General features: G+C 45.6%; 1 protein-coding gene across 1 annotated transcript in view; it reads left to right on the plus strand.

Moving 5' to 3' along the window:
* Positions 1 to 17,016: 17,016 nt before the first annotated feature.
* DAW1 (dynein assembly factor with WD repeats 1) overlaps positions 17,017 to 17,785 on the plus strand; it is a 50,307-nt gene continuing 49,538 nt past the window's right edge. The window contains exon 1 of the mRNA XM_044291973.1: positions 17,017 to 17,094. Coding sequence (XP_044147908.1) covers positions 17,055 to 17,094 — 40 coding nt within the window. The 5' untranslated portion in view covers positions 17,017 to 17,054. The remainder of the gene's footprint in view (positions 17,095 to 17,785) is intronic.

A 17,785-nucleotide genomic window follows, 5' to 3' on the forward strand; every position in this document is an offset into this window, starting at 1 on the left:
ACAGCAGCATTTAGGGGACTTACACAGGTTGAATAAAAGCATCTTCTCCTCAGAAGGAGCAAAGCAGATTACTAAGATCCAGTCTAGTCTTCATGAGATGGATCAATATAAATATGAATTTGCCCTGAAAAGACTGAAACTGAACCATTATTGGTATGGGAATAAAGCTGGCTCATTACTAGGGCGCCAACTTAAGACACCTGCAGTTAAAACTGAAATCCCTTACTTGAACCATCCCAATGGCTCTATAATAATGGACCCTCAGGGAGTAGCGAACCAATTTGCAGAATATTATGCTTCCCTCTATAATTTGAAGCTTGATCATTCTATTATACAACCTACCCACTCAGCTACTGAATCATTTCTCTCAGATATCATTACCCAAAACAGTTATGCCTCACATACAACTCGACTAAGGAAATCTCAAAATCCGAAGTAATGAAAGCAATAATGTACCTGAAACTAAATAAATCCCCTGGGCCTGATGGGCTTTCTAATGAGTTCTATAAAGTACTAGGACAACTTTTATGCCCTTATCTGACCAAACTCTTTAATGCTGTTTCTAAAAATGAATCCTTCCCGCCTGAAATGTTGGAGGCAGTGATTGTGATTCTTCCCAAACAGGGAAAACCTCCCAATATTCCAGCTAATTTCCGACCAATCTCTCTATTAAATAGAGATCTCAAACTGTACTCCAAGGTACTAGCCAACCGCCTGGCTCCGATTCAGGTTTCTCAATATCCTGTCTGTGGTGGGGTCGGATTGGACACCTTCTTTGGATGCGGAGAAGGCGTTCGATCGAGTACATTGGGGTTATCTATCAGCGATGCTTTGCCACTTTGGCTTTCCCCTATACTAATGAAGTCCATTATGTCTTTGTACACTTGCCCTACATCAAGAGTATCTACATCTGGCTCCTTGTCTCAGCCATTCCACATAAGAAATGGTACGCGGCAAGGATGCCCACTTTTCTCCCCTGGTGTTTGCCTTGGTCATGGAAACTTTTGCACAGCTTATTAGGTCCTCACCTAGAATTACTGGCATACTGTCACGGATGGTGTAACAGAAAACAAGAAGTTACAAATAAGGATCCGACTGGCTTGATCCGAAACTAAGGAACAAAAGGGTGACCCCTATTTAAGCCCTGAAACTCTCCCTGTCTTCTCAGCCCATGCAAAGATCTCTATGGTAGAAAATTGCATGCCCTCGTGCCTCGACTGTATGACACCTGAACACCCTATAATAGTGAGGGGACACGACCACCGGCTCCCTACACTTAATACGGAGGGAGTCAGGGTCACCTAGGATCAAGCAAACAGGAAAACGCAAATCAATGAACAGACTTATCTGTAGAAGCATCAGTTGTAGCATCCAGCATGTACACACTCCAGGAAGTTGTATAAATCGCAAAGTGATGCAGTATGGGAGGGGATTTAAAGGGATGCAATCAGTGCAACTAGATGACAGCTGAGAGAGGGAAACGAGATGACAAAACGAAAGCAAAACAAAAGAACCTCAAGCAGGAGGTTCTGAAGAACGTCTGTCAGAGCTTCTCAGATGTCTGGCGGTGACACATACCCATAGGTTTTGTTGATCATCGTATAGGTTTATTTGCTGATGATGTTTTGATCAGCCTAAGCTCTCTGGAGCACAACTTACCTGGGTGCAGTTAGCTATAACAAAGTCAACGCCACTAAATCCTTGATGTTGGACACGGGGTTAAGCCCTGAGGTAAAGTCTAAGCTTTGTATTCTCTCTAAGCAAATCTACTTCCAGATGTGTTAACCACTGGCTTTCCAAGATTTACCCAAATGCTTCTAATGTATGTTGGAGGTGTTCACGGGAATTGGGCACACTAATATACATTTGGTGGTGGTGTGAGGAAATCAAGGGATTTTGGATCTCTATTAGACAGCTATTGAGCACAGTAGTTCAAACACCTATACCATGGGGACCTGAGCACAATGGAAGTCAATAGGAGAACCCGAACATTAAACCAGGCACCCTCTGCTCTGAAGAGGGGAGGGTGTCTAGTTTACCTGAAAAGGTCTGAAATTGATGGAAACACTACTGAAATGGTTGGGGAACAGCATGGGGAGGATGTCTGGATGCATCTTGGACTCCCAGGTCGCTGCTGGGAACGATGTCCGTGTAGTACGCCAATTTCACAGACTGACAATAATACGCACAAAACCGAAGATAAAATCAATTTTAGAGGAAAAATTGTTAGGAAACATTCTTTCCTGTATATTTACTTGTATATAAAGTGCAAGTGCTGCCAAAAATTACAAGGAAGAGGCACTCCGATACAACCTGTATATCACATAAAGGAGGGCCTCATTCACATTGTGGTACAATTGTTCAGGTAGTGGGACTCCTACACTTATAAAGCCTATGCACTAAGTGAAAGGGCTGTCAAAAATTACAAGGATCCGGCACTAAAATACACCCTTTATTACACATAAAGGAGGGCATCATACACCCTTGAAAAATTATGATTGATGGCCTGCTGGTGACCCTCTAAAACATTAGGGGCAAGGGCCTGCTGCTGATCTGACTATCTAAAACATTAGGGGTAAGGGTCTGCTGCCCTGTCTTCCCCAATTTCCACATGCACAGCGTCCGCCTTTATTATGAGCAGCGAGCGTTTAAGTAGACACAGAAGTGGGATGGTTACGCTCATAATAGCGTTATTGCCGCTCACCATCTGTGTTGATTCCTCAAAGTTGCGTAAAACCTCACAGAGGTCAGACATCCATGCCCACTCGTCGCTTGTGAAGAGCGGAAGCTGACTAGAAAGGCGACAACCATGTTGCAGCTGGTATTCCTCTACTGCCCTCTGCTGCTCACAAAGCCTGGCCAACATGTGGAACGTGGAGTTTCAGCGCGTGCTCACATGGCACAACAGTCGGTGAGCTGGCAATTGCAAGTGTAGCTGCAGCGTTGCCAGACCAGCGGCAACTGTAGATGACTTTCAGAAATGGGCACGCACGCGACACACCTTCACCAGTAGCTCAGGCAAATTGGGGTAGGTTTTGAAAAACCACTGAACCACTAAGTTGAACATGTGGGCTAGGCATGGTATGTGTGTGAGCTTGCCGAGCTCCAAAGCCGCCACCAAGTTACGGCCATTATCAGACACCACCATGCCTGGTTGTATGTTGAGTGGCAAGAGCCACAGCTCAGTCTGGTCCCTTATTCCCCTGCCACAGCTCTGCGGCGGTGTGCTGTTTGTCACCTTAGCAGATCAGTTTAAGCTAGGCCTGTTGCCGCTTCCCCACTGCAGTGCTACACTGCTTCCAGCTACTGACTGATGGATGACTGGTGCTGCAAGATGAGAATTCAGAGTTGGAAGTGGAGGAGGAGGAGGTGGAGGAGGAGAAGGGGGGTTGCAGCCACTAATGTAGGTGGTGGCGGAAATCCTGATGGAAGTAGGGTCCGCAATCCTTGGCATTGGTAGCACCTGTGCCATCCCAGGGTACGACTCACTCCCTGCCACCACAACGTTCACCCAATGTGCCATCAGGGAAATGTAGCGTCCCTGGCCACAAGCACTTGTCCATGTGTCAGTCGTTAAGTGGACCTTCCCAATAACTGCGTTGGTCAGTGCACAGGTGATGTTACAGGACACATGCTGGTGTAAGGCGGGGACGGCACACCGGGAAAAATAGTGGCAGCTGGGGACTGAGTAACGAGGGAACGCAGCCACCATTAGGCTGTGGAAAGCCTCAGTGTCCACAAGCCTAAATGGCCTGTGGGTGGGTGGCTGGGTATTTGCGCTTTCATTCAAAGACCTGGGGTATGGACATCTGTACGCTGCGCTGGGACACAGAAGTGGATGTGCTAGCTGATGCTGCTTGCGAATGTCCAGGTGCAGGGCGGGAGGCATCTGGGCCTTCATCTTGGACGGGGGATTGGCCAGCATGTAACACAGGGCAAGAGGAAGCAGTGGTGTGACCCGCAGACACTGATTGTGGAGCCAGGCATTCGGCCCACCTATTACGAGGCTTTGATGCCATGTGGCAGATCATGCTGGTGGTGGTAAGGTTGCTAGTGTTCATGCCCCTGCTCATTTTAGTACAGCACAGGTTGCAAATGGCAATTCTTTTATCGTCCGCACTTTCCTAAAAATACCGCCAGACTGCGGAACACCTACCCCTTGGCAAGGGAGATTGCCGCAAGGGGGTGCTCCGGGGAACAGTTGCGGGCCTGTTTGGTGTGGCCTGCCTTCTTCATTTGGCCACCCCTCTGCCTCTTCCAGCCTGTTGCGGTGCTGTGGATCCCTCCCCCTCTGTACTGCTGTTGTCGCTCGGCTTTCCACCTTCCCAAGTTGGGTCAGTGATCTAATCGTCCACCACCTCCTCTTCCACTTCCTCATTCTGGTCATCCTCCTGACTTCTTGACCTAACAACAACCTCACTTATTGACAATTGTGTCTCATCCTCATCATCAACCTCTTGAGACACTAATTGCCGTTGACTTCCTTATTGGCAACTGTGTCTCATCATTATCATCCACCTCATGAAACACTAATTGCCGTTTCCCACTGTCATCTTCTTGTGACTGTGGATGCTCAAGAGTTTGGGCATCGGTGCACACAATCTCCTCATGTCCCTCTTCAAGCGGGATTGGCGAGAGGCCCAAATCAAGGAATGGCGATGAAAAGAGCTCCTCGGAATATCCAAGTGTGGGATCACTTGTTTGGCAAGACTCTCCATGGTGGGAGGAAGGAGGGTGGGTGAGGATTCTGTTGACCAGACTCTTGGTAATTGAGACTGGACTTTGTGGAAGACAGGGTGGTGCTTAACCGACTGGAAGCATTATCTGCTGCAATCCAACCGACCACCTAGTCGCACTGGTCTGACTTTGAGACCACCTGCGCCGCCCTGCAAACTGGGACATGAAGCTAGGTATCGTGGATGAGTGTGTTTCTTGTGCTCTGGCAGCAGGAGCAGTTTCACCGCTCCCAGGGCCACAGCCTCTGCATGCACCATCAGCAGCACGGCCACATCCCCGTCCCTTACTGCTTGCCTTCTGCATAATAAATGGAATATATGCTTGCACGTATGTCACATGTACACTAGCGCAGGTTTTGTAAGTGTATGCACAAATAAATTAAACTGAATGTCACTGCTATTTAGGATGCACAAATGTTATACAGGAGATGTAGCGCAGGTAATGTCGCTGTCACCAGCGGCTAATACAAAATTACAGGGAATGTCACTGATATTTAGGATGCACAAACGTTATATAGAGCATGTAGCGCAGGTAATGTCGCTGTCACCAGCGGCTAATAAAAAATTACAGGGAATGTCACAGCTATTTGGGATGTGCAAACGTTATACAGGAGATGTAGCGCAGGTAATGTTGCTGTCACCAGCAGCTAATAAAAAATTACAGGGAATGTCACTGATATTTAGGATGCACAAACGTTATACAGGAGATGTAGCGCAGGTAATGTCGCTGTCACCAGCAGCGAAAAAAATTCAACTGAATGTCACTGATATTTATGATGCGCAAACGTGATACAGGAGATGTAGCGCAGGTGATGTAACTGTTCGCAGCGGACACCGTCTACGGAAAAAGTACACTGGATGTCACAGATATTTTTAGTATGAGCACACGTTAAACAGGAGATGTAGCGCAGATAATGTCGATGTCCGCAACGTCTACGGAAAAAGTACACTGGATGTCACTGATATTTTTAGTATGCGCACACGTTATACAGGAGATGTAGCGCAGGTAATGTCACTGTCCGCAGCGTCTATGGAAAAAATACACTGGATGTCGCAGATATTTTTAGGATGTGCAAATGTTATACAGGAGCTGTAGCACAGGTAATGTCACTGTCCGCAGCGTCTACGGAAAAAGTACACTGGATGTCACAGATATTTTTAGGATGGGCAAACGTTATACAGGAGATGTGGCGCAGGTAATGTTACTGTCCGCAGCGGACACCGTCTATGGAAAAAGTAAACTGGATGTCACAGATATTTTTAGGCTGCGCACACATTACACAGGAGATGTAGCGCAGATAATGTCGCTGTCTGCAGCGGCCAAACAATTACAAGCTATTTAGCGCAGGTTGAGCTAAAAATATATATTGCTGCCAGATACAACAATAGTCCTTAAAAGGACTTTTGGGTCTCTAACAATTGCACGCAATTTAGCGCCGGTTGAGCTAATAATATATTGCTGCCAGATACAACAATAGTCCTTAAAAGGACTTTTGGGTCTCTAATCACACGCAATTTAGCGCAGACTGTGCTAAAAAGATATATTGCTGCCAGACACAACAATAGTCCTTAAAAGGATTTTTGGGTCTCTAACACCAACCCTGCTAACAAAAAAATAAAATTAAATTCCCTACACTAGCTGTCCCTTCTACAGCACAGCTCTCCCTGACTAAGACTGGCTGAACCACGTGTAATGCACCCAATGATGCGTTCCGGCCAGCCAAACACTGTAATGCCAGTAACCAACATGGCTACGGCATTACAGTGAGTGGAAGCACTTACCTGCATGTTTATTGGCTGCGTAGCAGCCAACAAACGTGCGGGGAGGAGACTCGAGCATCGCGGTCGAGCACATGCGGTATTCGGCAGAACACCGCAATGTGCCGAGCATTGCGATGCTCAAGCCGAACTGGTGTTCGGCCGAGCATGCTCAATCAACAATAGTGCTGATACCATGGAAAAAAAGGCAGACACTAATACAACTCCAAATAAAAATAAATAAAAAAAAAGCATGGATCAGTAGGAACTGCAGTACTGATTTTGAGAGCTTTGCACATCTGTGGTCAATCTGGAAAGTTGCAAAGTGTTTAATGAGAGACTCAGGGACTACTACTACCATTGCAGCTACCTATACACAGCCATTGGGAAAAGGAAGCTCTGTGTTATTGCAGTATCCCAGAGCAAGGGGTATCTGCAAATGGCTTGCTATTTGATGTTATGCCATGTGTTGTGTTATGTATTGCTATATATGGATAGCACTACCAGAGTTCATAACTTGGTTCAGCCATTGCAGGAGGTTGGGTGGGGATCCAGGATCCGCCACAGCTCAGTCAGTTCTAGGGAGAGTTCAGGGTGGAAAGAAGTGACTTATGCTTCCTCTTTTCAGGCCCAAAAAAGCTACAGAGACTAGCAGATCTCTGCAAGATATACAGAAAGAGAGAAGGAAAGTGAGGGTAAGATAAAGGTGAACTTAGATTCTGTATGGCCAAGAATAGGAGTCAGCAAGGTAACCTGCTACTACAGCCATTCAGACTTTGCTGCTATGAGGAACTTCGTTAAAACACCCTTCACACCTACACATGTCCTGGCCAGATACGCCTTTATAGCCCTGTATCCCACAGTGGAAATTACAGCCATTATTGCCAAGGTACAGTCCCCAGCCTTAGATTCTACTGAGAAAGACTATAGCAAGGTAGAAAGTAAAGAGGGCCATAACTCCCATTCTTGCCCTAATCCATACATCTTGGATGTAGTACAACCCACATTTTGCACTTGAGTAAAGAGATGTTTATTCTACCTCTGGCCTGCTTTTCTGACTCCTACACCATATGCTGGCCATTGCACTCTACATGCTGTGCCTTGCAACTATACAGATATTTAACATCACGGGCACAACTGCCATCAGACAGGAGGACACGCCCAGGGTGTGCTCCCAGATAGAAAAGGGTATACCTTCCTTTGACTGCCTGTCTCTAGGAAGCAACAGTGTGAGGAAAACCACTTTGAGACTGACAGCCAGAGCCACTACCACTCACACCACTTTTTGATCTGGGGAATTAATGCTTAAAGTGTTTAGTTCCTTTGGGCGCAATTTTTTTTTTATTAGTGCATTGTACTTATTATGAGCAAATCGACTTCGGGCGAAACATGCTCCACTTGGAACCGAACCCGAGTTTGGGAAAGTTTTTTTTTTTACAGTAGAAATCAAGTTCTGAAGTTATTATGTGAAGTCTCTCGAGACTTCGCGAAGTAATAACTTCGGCTCATCGGAGCCAATACATTCTAATATGTACAGTATTGAAACAAAGTTTTATTCAAATCGACTTCGGATGTTTCATCCGAAGTCGATTTGCCCACCCCTAATTATGAGCTAAAAATCATTTTTTTCACTTGGTCTTTATTAAAAATATGGAGTACTTTTCTTTGTACAGGGCTGAGATGCTCTAGTAGCAGATTTTCTCTCTTTTCCATCAGGCAGGGAGCGGTAGAGCTCCTTATCTCTGCTCTGACCTTAGAAACACTCATTATAGCTCAGTTCTTATCTTACTGATAAAAGTGTGGCTTAAATAAGTGTTTATGACCTTTCAATAGTTTAGAGATAAGGGTTATTAGATGACCATCACTAAGTGAAAGTAGGATACACACAGCTAGAAAAACAGTTTATTTTTAATAAAGACCAATTGAAAAATTGATATTTAGCCACAAATGAGTAAAATTCAATCATAAAAACAATTGTTCCCAATGGTGTACATAGCCTTTAACCACTTCAACCACGCTAGCTGAAACCCCCTTAATGACCAGGCCACTTTTTACACTTCTGCACTACACTACTTTCACCGTTTATTGCTCGGTCATGCAACTTACCACCCAAATTAATTTTACCTCCTTTTCTTCTCACTAATAGAGCTTTCATTTGGTGGTATTTCATTGCTGCTGACATTTTTACTTTTTTTGTTATTAATCAAAATGTAATGATTTTTTTGCAAAAAATTACATTTTTCACTTTCAGCTGTAAAATTTTGCAAAAAAAACGACATCCATATATAAATTTTTCGCTAAATGTATTGTTCTACATGTCTTTGATAAAAAAAAAATGTTTGGGCAAAAAAAAAAAATGGTTTGGGTAAAAGTTATAGCGTTTACAAACTATGGTACAAAAATGTGAATTTCCGCTTTTTGAAGCAGCTCTGACTTTCTGAGCACCTGTCATGTTTCCTGAGGTTCTACAATGCCCAGACAGTAGAAAACCCCCACAAATGACCCCATTTCGGAAAGTAGACACCCTAAGCTATTCGCTGATGGGCATAGTGAGTTCATAGAACTTTTTATTTTTTGTCACAAGTTAGCGGAAAATTATGATTTTTTTTATTTTATTTTTTCTTACAAATTTTATTTTTTCTTACAAATAACTTTGTCACAAGTTATTCCACTAACTTGTGACAAAAAAAAAACTTCCATGAACTCACTATGCCCATCACAAAATACCTTGGGGTGTCTTCTTTCCAAAATGGGGTCACTTGTGGGGTAGTTATACTGCCCTGGCATTCTAGGGGCCCAGATGTGTGAGAAGAAGTTTGCAATCAAAATCTGTAAAAAATGACCGGTGAAATCCAAAAGGTGCACTTTGGAATGTGGGTCCCTTTGCCCACCTAGGCTGCAAAAAAGTGTCACACATCTGGTATCGCCGTACTCAGGAGAAGTTGGGGAATGTGTTTTGGGGTGTCATTTTACATATACCCATGCTGGGTGAGAGAAATATCTTGGCAAAAGACAACTTTTCCCATTTTTTTATACAAAGTTGGCATTTGACCAAGATATTTATCTCACCCAGCATGGGTATTTGTAAAATGACATCCCCAAAACACATTCCCCAACTCCTCCTGAGTACGGCGATACCACATGTGTGACACTTTTTTGCAGCCTAGATGCGCAAAGGTGCCCAAATTCCTTTTAGTAGGGCATTTTTAGACATTTGGATCCCAGACTTCTTCTCACGCTTTAGGGCCCCTAAAAAGCCAGGGCAGTATAAATACCCCACATGTGACCCCACTTTGGAAAGAAGACACCCCAAGGTATTCAATAAGTTAGCGGAAATTGATTTTTTTTTTGTTTTTTTCTCACAAAGTCTCACTTTCCGCTAACTTGGGACAAAAATTTAAATCTTTCATGGACTCAATATGCCCCTCAGCGAATACCTTGGGGTGTCTTCTTTCCAAAATGGGGTCATTTGTGGGGTGTTTGTACTGCCCTGGCATTTGAGGGTCTCCGCAATCATTATATGTATGGCCAGCATTAGGAGTTTCTGCTATTCTTCTTATATTGAGCATACAGGTAATGAGATTTTTTTTTTCCGTTCAGCCTCTGGGCTGAAAGAAAAAACTGAACGCCACAGATTTCTTCATTCGCATCGATCAATGTGGATGAAAAAATCTCTGCCAAATAAAAAAAGGAGGGAAAGGTGTCTGCCAGGACATAGGAGCTCCGCCCAACATCCATACCCACTTAGCTTGTATGCCCTGGCAAACCAGATTTCTCCATTCACATCAATCGATGTGGATGAATACATTTTTTTATATACAAAGTGTTTGCCAAAGCATAGGAACGCCGCCTCCTCCTCAGCTCGTATGCCTTGCAGCGCCGCATACACCGACTTGCGTGTAGTCTGACAGCAGCGCAATGCTTCTGTCAGAATGCACATCAGTGCTGCAGCTAGTCGATCGGTTGGTCCACCTGGAAGGTAAAAAAAATGAAAAAACCAGGCCGCAACGCAATAATTTTATTAACTTTAGAACAGAACATATAAACTTTAACTTTTTGAACTAAACATTAACCTTTTTGCTTACTGGTGTTTTTTATTTTTTTACATTTATAGAACAAACCTCTCCTTCCCCATGGGTCAATGTGCAAAGTGCAAATCGCCCAAAGATGTGGCAAAGTGCGTTATGCACTTTGTCCCAGGTGAAAGGAGACGTTTGCAGCAGCTGTATGTGAATGGGCCCTAATAGCCATGTGTGCCTGTCCTGGTGAGATGTGATCCCTATGCTAGGTGTACCTGTGTGTGGTACTTCCGGAAACACTCCCCTAAGCATAGGGCAGGGTGGTCAGGACAGTCAGGACAGAAATAGCGGGTGTCACGCCTTATTCCACTCCTGCTACAGACACGACATCTTTTTCGGGGTGACGGTTGGGTTGAGGTACCGGCAACGACATTGGGGAAATGTCGCTCGTGTAGACAGCTAACTACACTGGTGGATGGGGCCACGGAACCTCCTGGGTACAGGAGGTTCTCGATGATCTCTTCCTGAAATTTGAGGAAGGATCGTGTTCTCCCAGCCTTACTGTAGAGAACAAAACTATTATACAGAGCCAATTGAATCAAATATACAGACACCTTCTTATACCAGCGTCTGGTTCTGCGGGACACTAAATACAGAGACAACATCTGGTCATTGAAGTCCACCCCTCCCATGTGAAGGTTATAGTCGTGGACTGAGAGGGGCTTTTCAATAACACGGGTTGCTCGCTCAATTTGGATTGTCGTGTCTGCGTGAATGGAGGAGAGCATGTAAACGTCACGCTTGTCTCTCCATTTCACCGCGAGCAGTTCTTCGTTACACAAGGCCGCCCTCTCCCCCCTTGCAAGACGGGTGGTAACGAGCCGTTGGGGGAAGCCCGCGCAACTAGTTCGCGCGGTGCCACAGGCGCCAATCTGTTTTAGAAACAAATGCCTAAAGAGGGCCACACTTGTGTAGAAATTGTCCACATAAAGATGGTACCCCTTGCCGAATAAGGGTGACACCAGACTGTCTTCCCACTGCTCCCCAGGTAGTCAGGGCAACCGACTGGCTCCAGGGTCTGATCTTTTCCCTCATAGACACGAAATTTGTGGGTATAGCCTGTGGCCCTTTCACAGAGCTTATACAATTTGACCCGATACCGAGCGCGCTTGCTTGGGATGTATTGTTTGAAGCCAAGGCGCCTGGTAAAATGTATTAGGGACTCGTCTACGCAGATGTTTTGCTCAGGGGTATACAAATCTGCAAATTTCAGGTTGAAATGGTCTATGAGGGGCCGAATTTTGTGGAGCCGGTCAAAAGCTGGGTGGCCTCTGGGACGGGAGGTGGTGTTGTCGCTAAAGTGCAGGAAACGCAGGATGGTCTCAAATCGTGTCCTGGACATAGCAGCAGAGAACATGGGCATGTGATGAATTGGGTTCGTGGACCAATATGACCGCAATTCATGCTTTTTAGTTAGACCCATGTTGAGGAGAAGGCCCAGAAAAGTTTGATTTTCGGAAACTTGGACTGGTTTCCACCGGAAAGGCTGGGCATAAAAGCTTCCCGGGTTAGCGGTGATAAATTGTGTGGCATACTGGTTTGTTTCGGCCACGACTAAGTCCAAGAGCTCCGCAGTCAAGAACAGCTCAAAAAATCCCAGGGCCGAACCGATCTGAGCTGTCTCAACCCGAACTCCAGACTGGGCGGTGAAAGGGGGAACTACAGGTGCGGCTGAAGTTGGGGACTGCCAATCAGGGTTTGCCAGCACCTCAGGGATTCTAGGGGCTCTACAGGCCCGTCTTTGCGGTGGCTGCGACGGGGTCACTACTGTTCGTGCCACTGTACCAGCTTCAACTGCCCTTCTGGTGCTCGCCACTTCACCAGGTTGTACGGCAGTGCTGGTACTAGGTCCAGGAAGGGCTGCGCTGCTGGTGTATGCCTCGTAATCCGACAGCACCAGCCCCACTCTGCTGCTTATGAAGCGGATCCTGCGCAACCTGTGGTCTAGCGACACGGGGCCGGGTACGCCTGGTGGTATCAGGGACCTCAGCCTCCTCGTCCGAACTTTGGGTCAGAGAGCCACTGCTTTCTACAGGTTCATATTCTGACCCGCTAGATTCATCAGATGAGGGTTCCCATTCCTCATCCAACTGGGTCAGAAGCCTGTAGGCCTTATCAGAAGAATACCCCCTGTTTGACATTTGGGCAACTAAATTTAGGGGTATTCCCTGAGACTACCCAAGAAAAAAAGCAAGCCTGTCTTACAAATAGGAGGCTAGCGAAGTACCGGAGGCCGCTGCGGTTGATAAAAAATATCAAAACTGATTTTTTTTATCGCCGCAGTGCGTGTAAAGTGAATGTGCAGTGATCAAAAAAAAATACTTTTTTGTCACTGCGGTGGGGCGGGCGTGGGTGAACGCACGTGTGGGCGACCGATCAGGCCTGATCGGGCAAACACTGCGTTTTGGGTGGAGGGCGAACTAAAGTGACACTAATACTATTATAGATCTGACCGTGATCAGTTTTGATCACTTTCAGATACTATAAAAGTACAAATGCTGATTAGCGATACGCTAATCAGCGAATAAGGGACTGCGGTGCGGTGGGCTGGGCGCTAACTGATCCCTAAACTACCTAACCAAGGGGCCAAAACTATCCTAAAACCTAACGGTCAATACCAGTGAAAAAAAAAGTGACAGTTTACACTTATCACTTTTTTCCTTTCACTAGTGATTGACAGGGGCGATCAAAGGGGTGATCAAAGGGTTAATTGGGGTGCAGGGGGGTGATCTGGGGCTGAAGTTAAGTGTTTGGTGCTACTCACTTTGAAGCCTGCTCCTCTGCTGGATCCAACCGACGAAAAGGACCAGCAGAGGAGCAGGCCAGCCATATAACAGATCATATTTACTAATATGATCTGATATATGGCTTCTGATTCAATTTTTTTAAAAATCAGCAACCTGCCAGCCACGATCATTGGCTGGCAGGTTGCTGACGAAATACTCCTTTAACTTTTGCCGGCCAGCGATGCGCATGCGCGGGCAGGCTCTGTCCGAAATCTCGCGTCTCGCGAGATGACGCACGGATGTGTCCAGGAGGAATTAATCAACCACCTTCCGGACACATCCGTGCGTTAGGCGGTCCGGAGGTGGTTAAATTATTAAATTTACTACATTTCTCCTTACTAAACGATCTGTATGGTTTCTACCTGTATATTAGACCATAACTTCATTATTTGGTGCAATTTTAACCTTAAAATATCTATAATCTGATGATGTATGTGCTAATATTTATTTTGATATTGAAATGCAAGAAAAAAATTGTCCCAGAGCCCCACATGCTGTAAAAAAAAAAAAAAAAAAAAAAGGAATTTACACTCACCTAACCGACCCCCAGCTGCTGCAGTTCTGACGGAGTAAGTAATTATGTTTTGGGCGGAGTTAGAGGGCGTGGCCTAGTATGGAAACATTTCTGTGATGTTTGCCGGCATATATTCTCCCTCTTTACGATTTTCAAAAGTTGGAAGGTATCCTAAGGCTACCCCTAGGTATTCACCAAAGCCTGCTGCAAGGTAGGATGGACTTGGCTGCTAGGGGCCCAGAACATAGTAACATAGTACATAATAGTAACATAGTACATAAGGCCGAAAAAAGACATTTGTCCATCCAGTTCGGCCTGTTATCCTGCAAGTTGATCCAGAGGAAGGAAAAAAAAACTGTGAGGTAGAAGCCAATTTTCCTCACTTTAGGAGAATAAAAAATTCCTTCCCGACTCCAATCAGGCAATCAGAATAACTCCCTGGATCAACGACCCCTCTCTAGTAGCTATAACCTGTAATATTATTACACTCCAGAAATACATCCAGGCCCCTCTTGAATTCCTTTATTGTACTCACCATCACCACCTCCTCAGGCAGAGAGTTCCATAATCTCACTGCTCTTACCGTAAAGAATCCTCTTCTATGTTTGTGTACAAACCTTCTTTCCTCCAGACGCAGAGGATGTCCCCTCGTCACAGTCACAGTCCTGGGGATAAATAGACGATGGGAGAGATCTCTGTACTGACCCCTGATATATTTATACATATTAATTAGATCTCCCCTCAGTCGTCTTTTTTCTAAAGTGAATAACCCTAATTTTGATAATCTTTCAGGGTACTGTAGTTGCCCCATTCCAGTTATTACTTTAGTTGCCCTCCTCTGGACCTTCTCCAGCTCTGCTATGTCTGCCTTGTTCACAGGAGCCCAGAACTGTACTCAGTACTCCATGTGTGGTCTGACTAGTGACTTGTAAAGTGGTAGGACTATGTTCTTATCACGGGCATCTATGCCACTTTTGATGCAACCCATTATCTTATTGGCCTTGGCAGCAGCTGCCTGACACTGGTTTTTGCAGCTTAGTTTCCTGTTTATTAAAATTCCTAGATCCTTTTCCATGTCAGTGTTACCGAGTGTTTTACCATTTAATAAGTACGGGTGACTTGCATTATTCCTTCCCATGTGCATAACCTTACATTTGCCAGTGTTAAACCTCATCTGCCACTTCTCTGCCCAAGCCTCCAATCTATCCAGATCCCTCTGTAGCAGTATACTGTCCTCTTCAGTGTTAATTACTTTACACAGTTTAGTGTCATCTGCGAAAATTGATACTTTACTATGCAAGCCTTCTACAAGATCATTAATAAATATATTGAAGAGAATAGGGCCCAATACTGACCCGTGAGGTACTCCACTAGTGACAGTGACCCAATCTGAGTGTGTACCATTAATAGCCACCCTCTGTTTTCTATCACTGAGCCAGTTACTTACCCACTTACAGACGTTTTCTCCCAGTCCGAGCATTCTCATTTTATATACTAACCCTTTATGTGGTACAGTGTCAAATGCTTTGGAGAAGACAAGATATATGACATCCATTGATTTGCCGCTGTCAAGTCTAGAACTTACCTCCAGAACACGTCTGCAGAGCTTGATAACAGAATACTGGTGCGAGCACGCTGGTAGCAGACCTTTCAGAATCACCAGGGAGGTAAAAAAAACGTATGTAATAGGCATTAATTAAAGCTGGGAGCATCAGAGCATTATATACCCAGGTAGTGGCTGCTCAGCGGGCTTGGGTGGCCCATCAGGAATTTTACCAGTGGGTTCTATGGCCAGTCTGCCTCTGTACCTTAACGTGTGTGGATCTACATGCCAGTTTATACTGTGTGAAATCTGAGGCAAATCCACAGCAAAACTGGCAAGGATTTCACAGCAGATTTATAGGATTTTGAGGCAGATCTGCAACAAAACCCATGCACCTCATGTGTACAGGGCTTCAAATCTGGTGCAAGGGAAAACTGGCTCAGGCTACTTTCACATATGCGTTTTGCATTCTGGTTTTGAGATCCGGCAGAGGATCTTAAAACCGGGGAAAAACGCTTCTGTTTTGTCCCCTTTTATTGTCAATGGGGACAAAACAGAACAAATCAGATCAGGATGCCTTCTGTTCTGGTTTGTTCAGTTTTTTAACCGGACATAAAACTGCTGCAAGCTGCGTTTTTCTGTCCGTTCTGCAAAACTGAACCAAACCCGATCTGGCACTAAAAACAATGTAAGTCAATGGCGCCAAATGATCCGGCACCATTGACTTACAGTGTTCTTAGTGCTGGATCCGGCTTGTTCACTTTGGATTTAATACAACCCAATGGAACGGATGTATTAAATTGATATGAAGTGTTTTGCTCCGGTTTTGAGATCTTCTGCCGGATGCAAAACACATATGTGAAAATAGCCTCAGTTGCCCATAGCAACTAGATTCCACTCCTTAGGAAGCTGAAAGGATCAATCTGATTGGTTTCTATGGCAACTAAACCAGTTTTCCTTTACACCAGTTCGATACATCTCCCCCACTATGTAGATAGGATTTTAGCACTAAAAACAAACTGGAAAATTCCTGTAATCCGGCATCAGTGGGACACAGTATTTGCCGGATTATCAGGTTACATTTCATATATAAGTATCTATAACTGGTTTCACGGGTGGCTTGTCCCCAAGTGACCTATAACTGCTGAAGCCAGTCATTTGGCTGCAGTGGTGCAAAGAGTCATGTCCATGCCACGACAGACAGCAAGATGGAGGCAATGGGACCCGAGCAAGACGGAGGTGATACAGTCTGGGTCAAATAATTCGAGAAAACCCCTTTTAACGATTTAATTCAATGAACTGGACAGGACCTCTCCGCAAAGATGGCACAAGCGTCTTTGCTCCCATATAACACTAGTATAGAACCGTCCTCCTGGTTATTACACACCTCCCCCTCACACAGGAGCCATCACTGCCTTTGTTTTTCAATAGTCTCCGGACACAGCGCCTTAACTTTCCCGCCATTAATGGCTGAATGGCACGGGCCGGTCACTATGGCTACCACGCTAACGCGACCCGTCGGGAGTCGATTCGATAACCCCGCCCCTGCAGGCGGCATTGCGCTGTTTGCGCTTGCGCAGTTGGAATGTTGTTAGTATCCATGGTAACCCCAGCGCCGCCGTGCAGACAGATCGAAGGATGAAGCTGAAGCGGTTCCTGCTCCGTTATTATCCGCCAGGTGAGAACGAGCGCAGAGCATGGGGCGATGGCAGAGAGGGGAAATTCAGCCGACGTCCACAGAATCAGATGTACTGATCCTGTTGGTAGTAGAACTGTGCAGCATGTCCAAGTCTTACTGCACTACAAGTCCCAGCATGAAGTCACCCTGATAAATGTGTGTGTTGTGTTCTGATCGACTGCTGTGGTCTACTGAACTAATATTCCTGTCCACAAGGTGTATTTAACCTCTTTCTAGAGTCCTCTCTCCTATCAGATCTATTAGGGTCCATTCACACGCCCGCATCCGTTCAGCAATTTTGCGGAACAGATGCGGTCCTATGAGAGTGCCGGCGATGTGCGGTGCGAAAAAATCCGGAGCGCACATTGCCGGTGTCCGTGTTTTGCGGATCTGCAATTTGCTTGTCACTGAGGCGTCTGGACCATTCAGAAGCCCAGAGGAGCCCCCTGATGTGCAGCTGAAGTGCCGCCTGCTTCTCCCATTGCAGCAGCAGCGCTTGCATAGGGGTAACTAGGGGGCACGCATATAAAGCGCCCCCCCCCCCCCCCCCCCCCAACCACTTCAAGGGGGTCTGCAGCCCCTGCACTCAGTAGTTTGGTATAAGGGGGCTGGGGACTCTCCGGTAACAGCGTTCTCTTCTTCCTTCGTAATTATTTTCTTTCAGACTTCTGCCCTTTTTCTGCTTAATTTT

The sequence above is a fragment of the Bufo gargarizans genome, chromosome 4 (assembly GCF_014858855.1).
Source record: "Bufo gargarizans isolate SCDJY-AF-19 chromosome 4, ASM1485885v1, whole genome shotgun sequence".
Classification (NCBI taxonomy): Eukaryota; Metazoa; Chordata; class Amphibia; order Anura; family Bufonidae; genus Bufo; species Bufo gargarizans.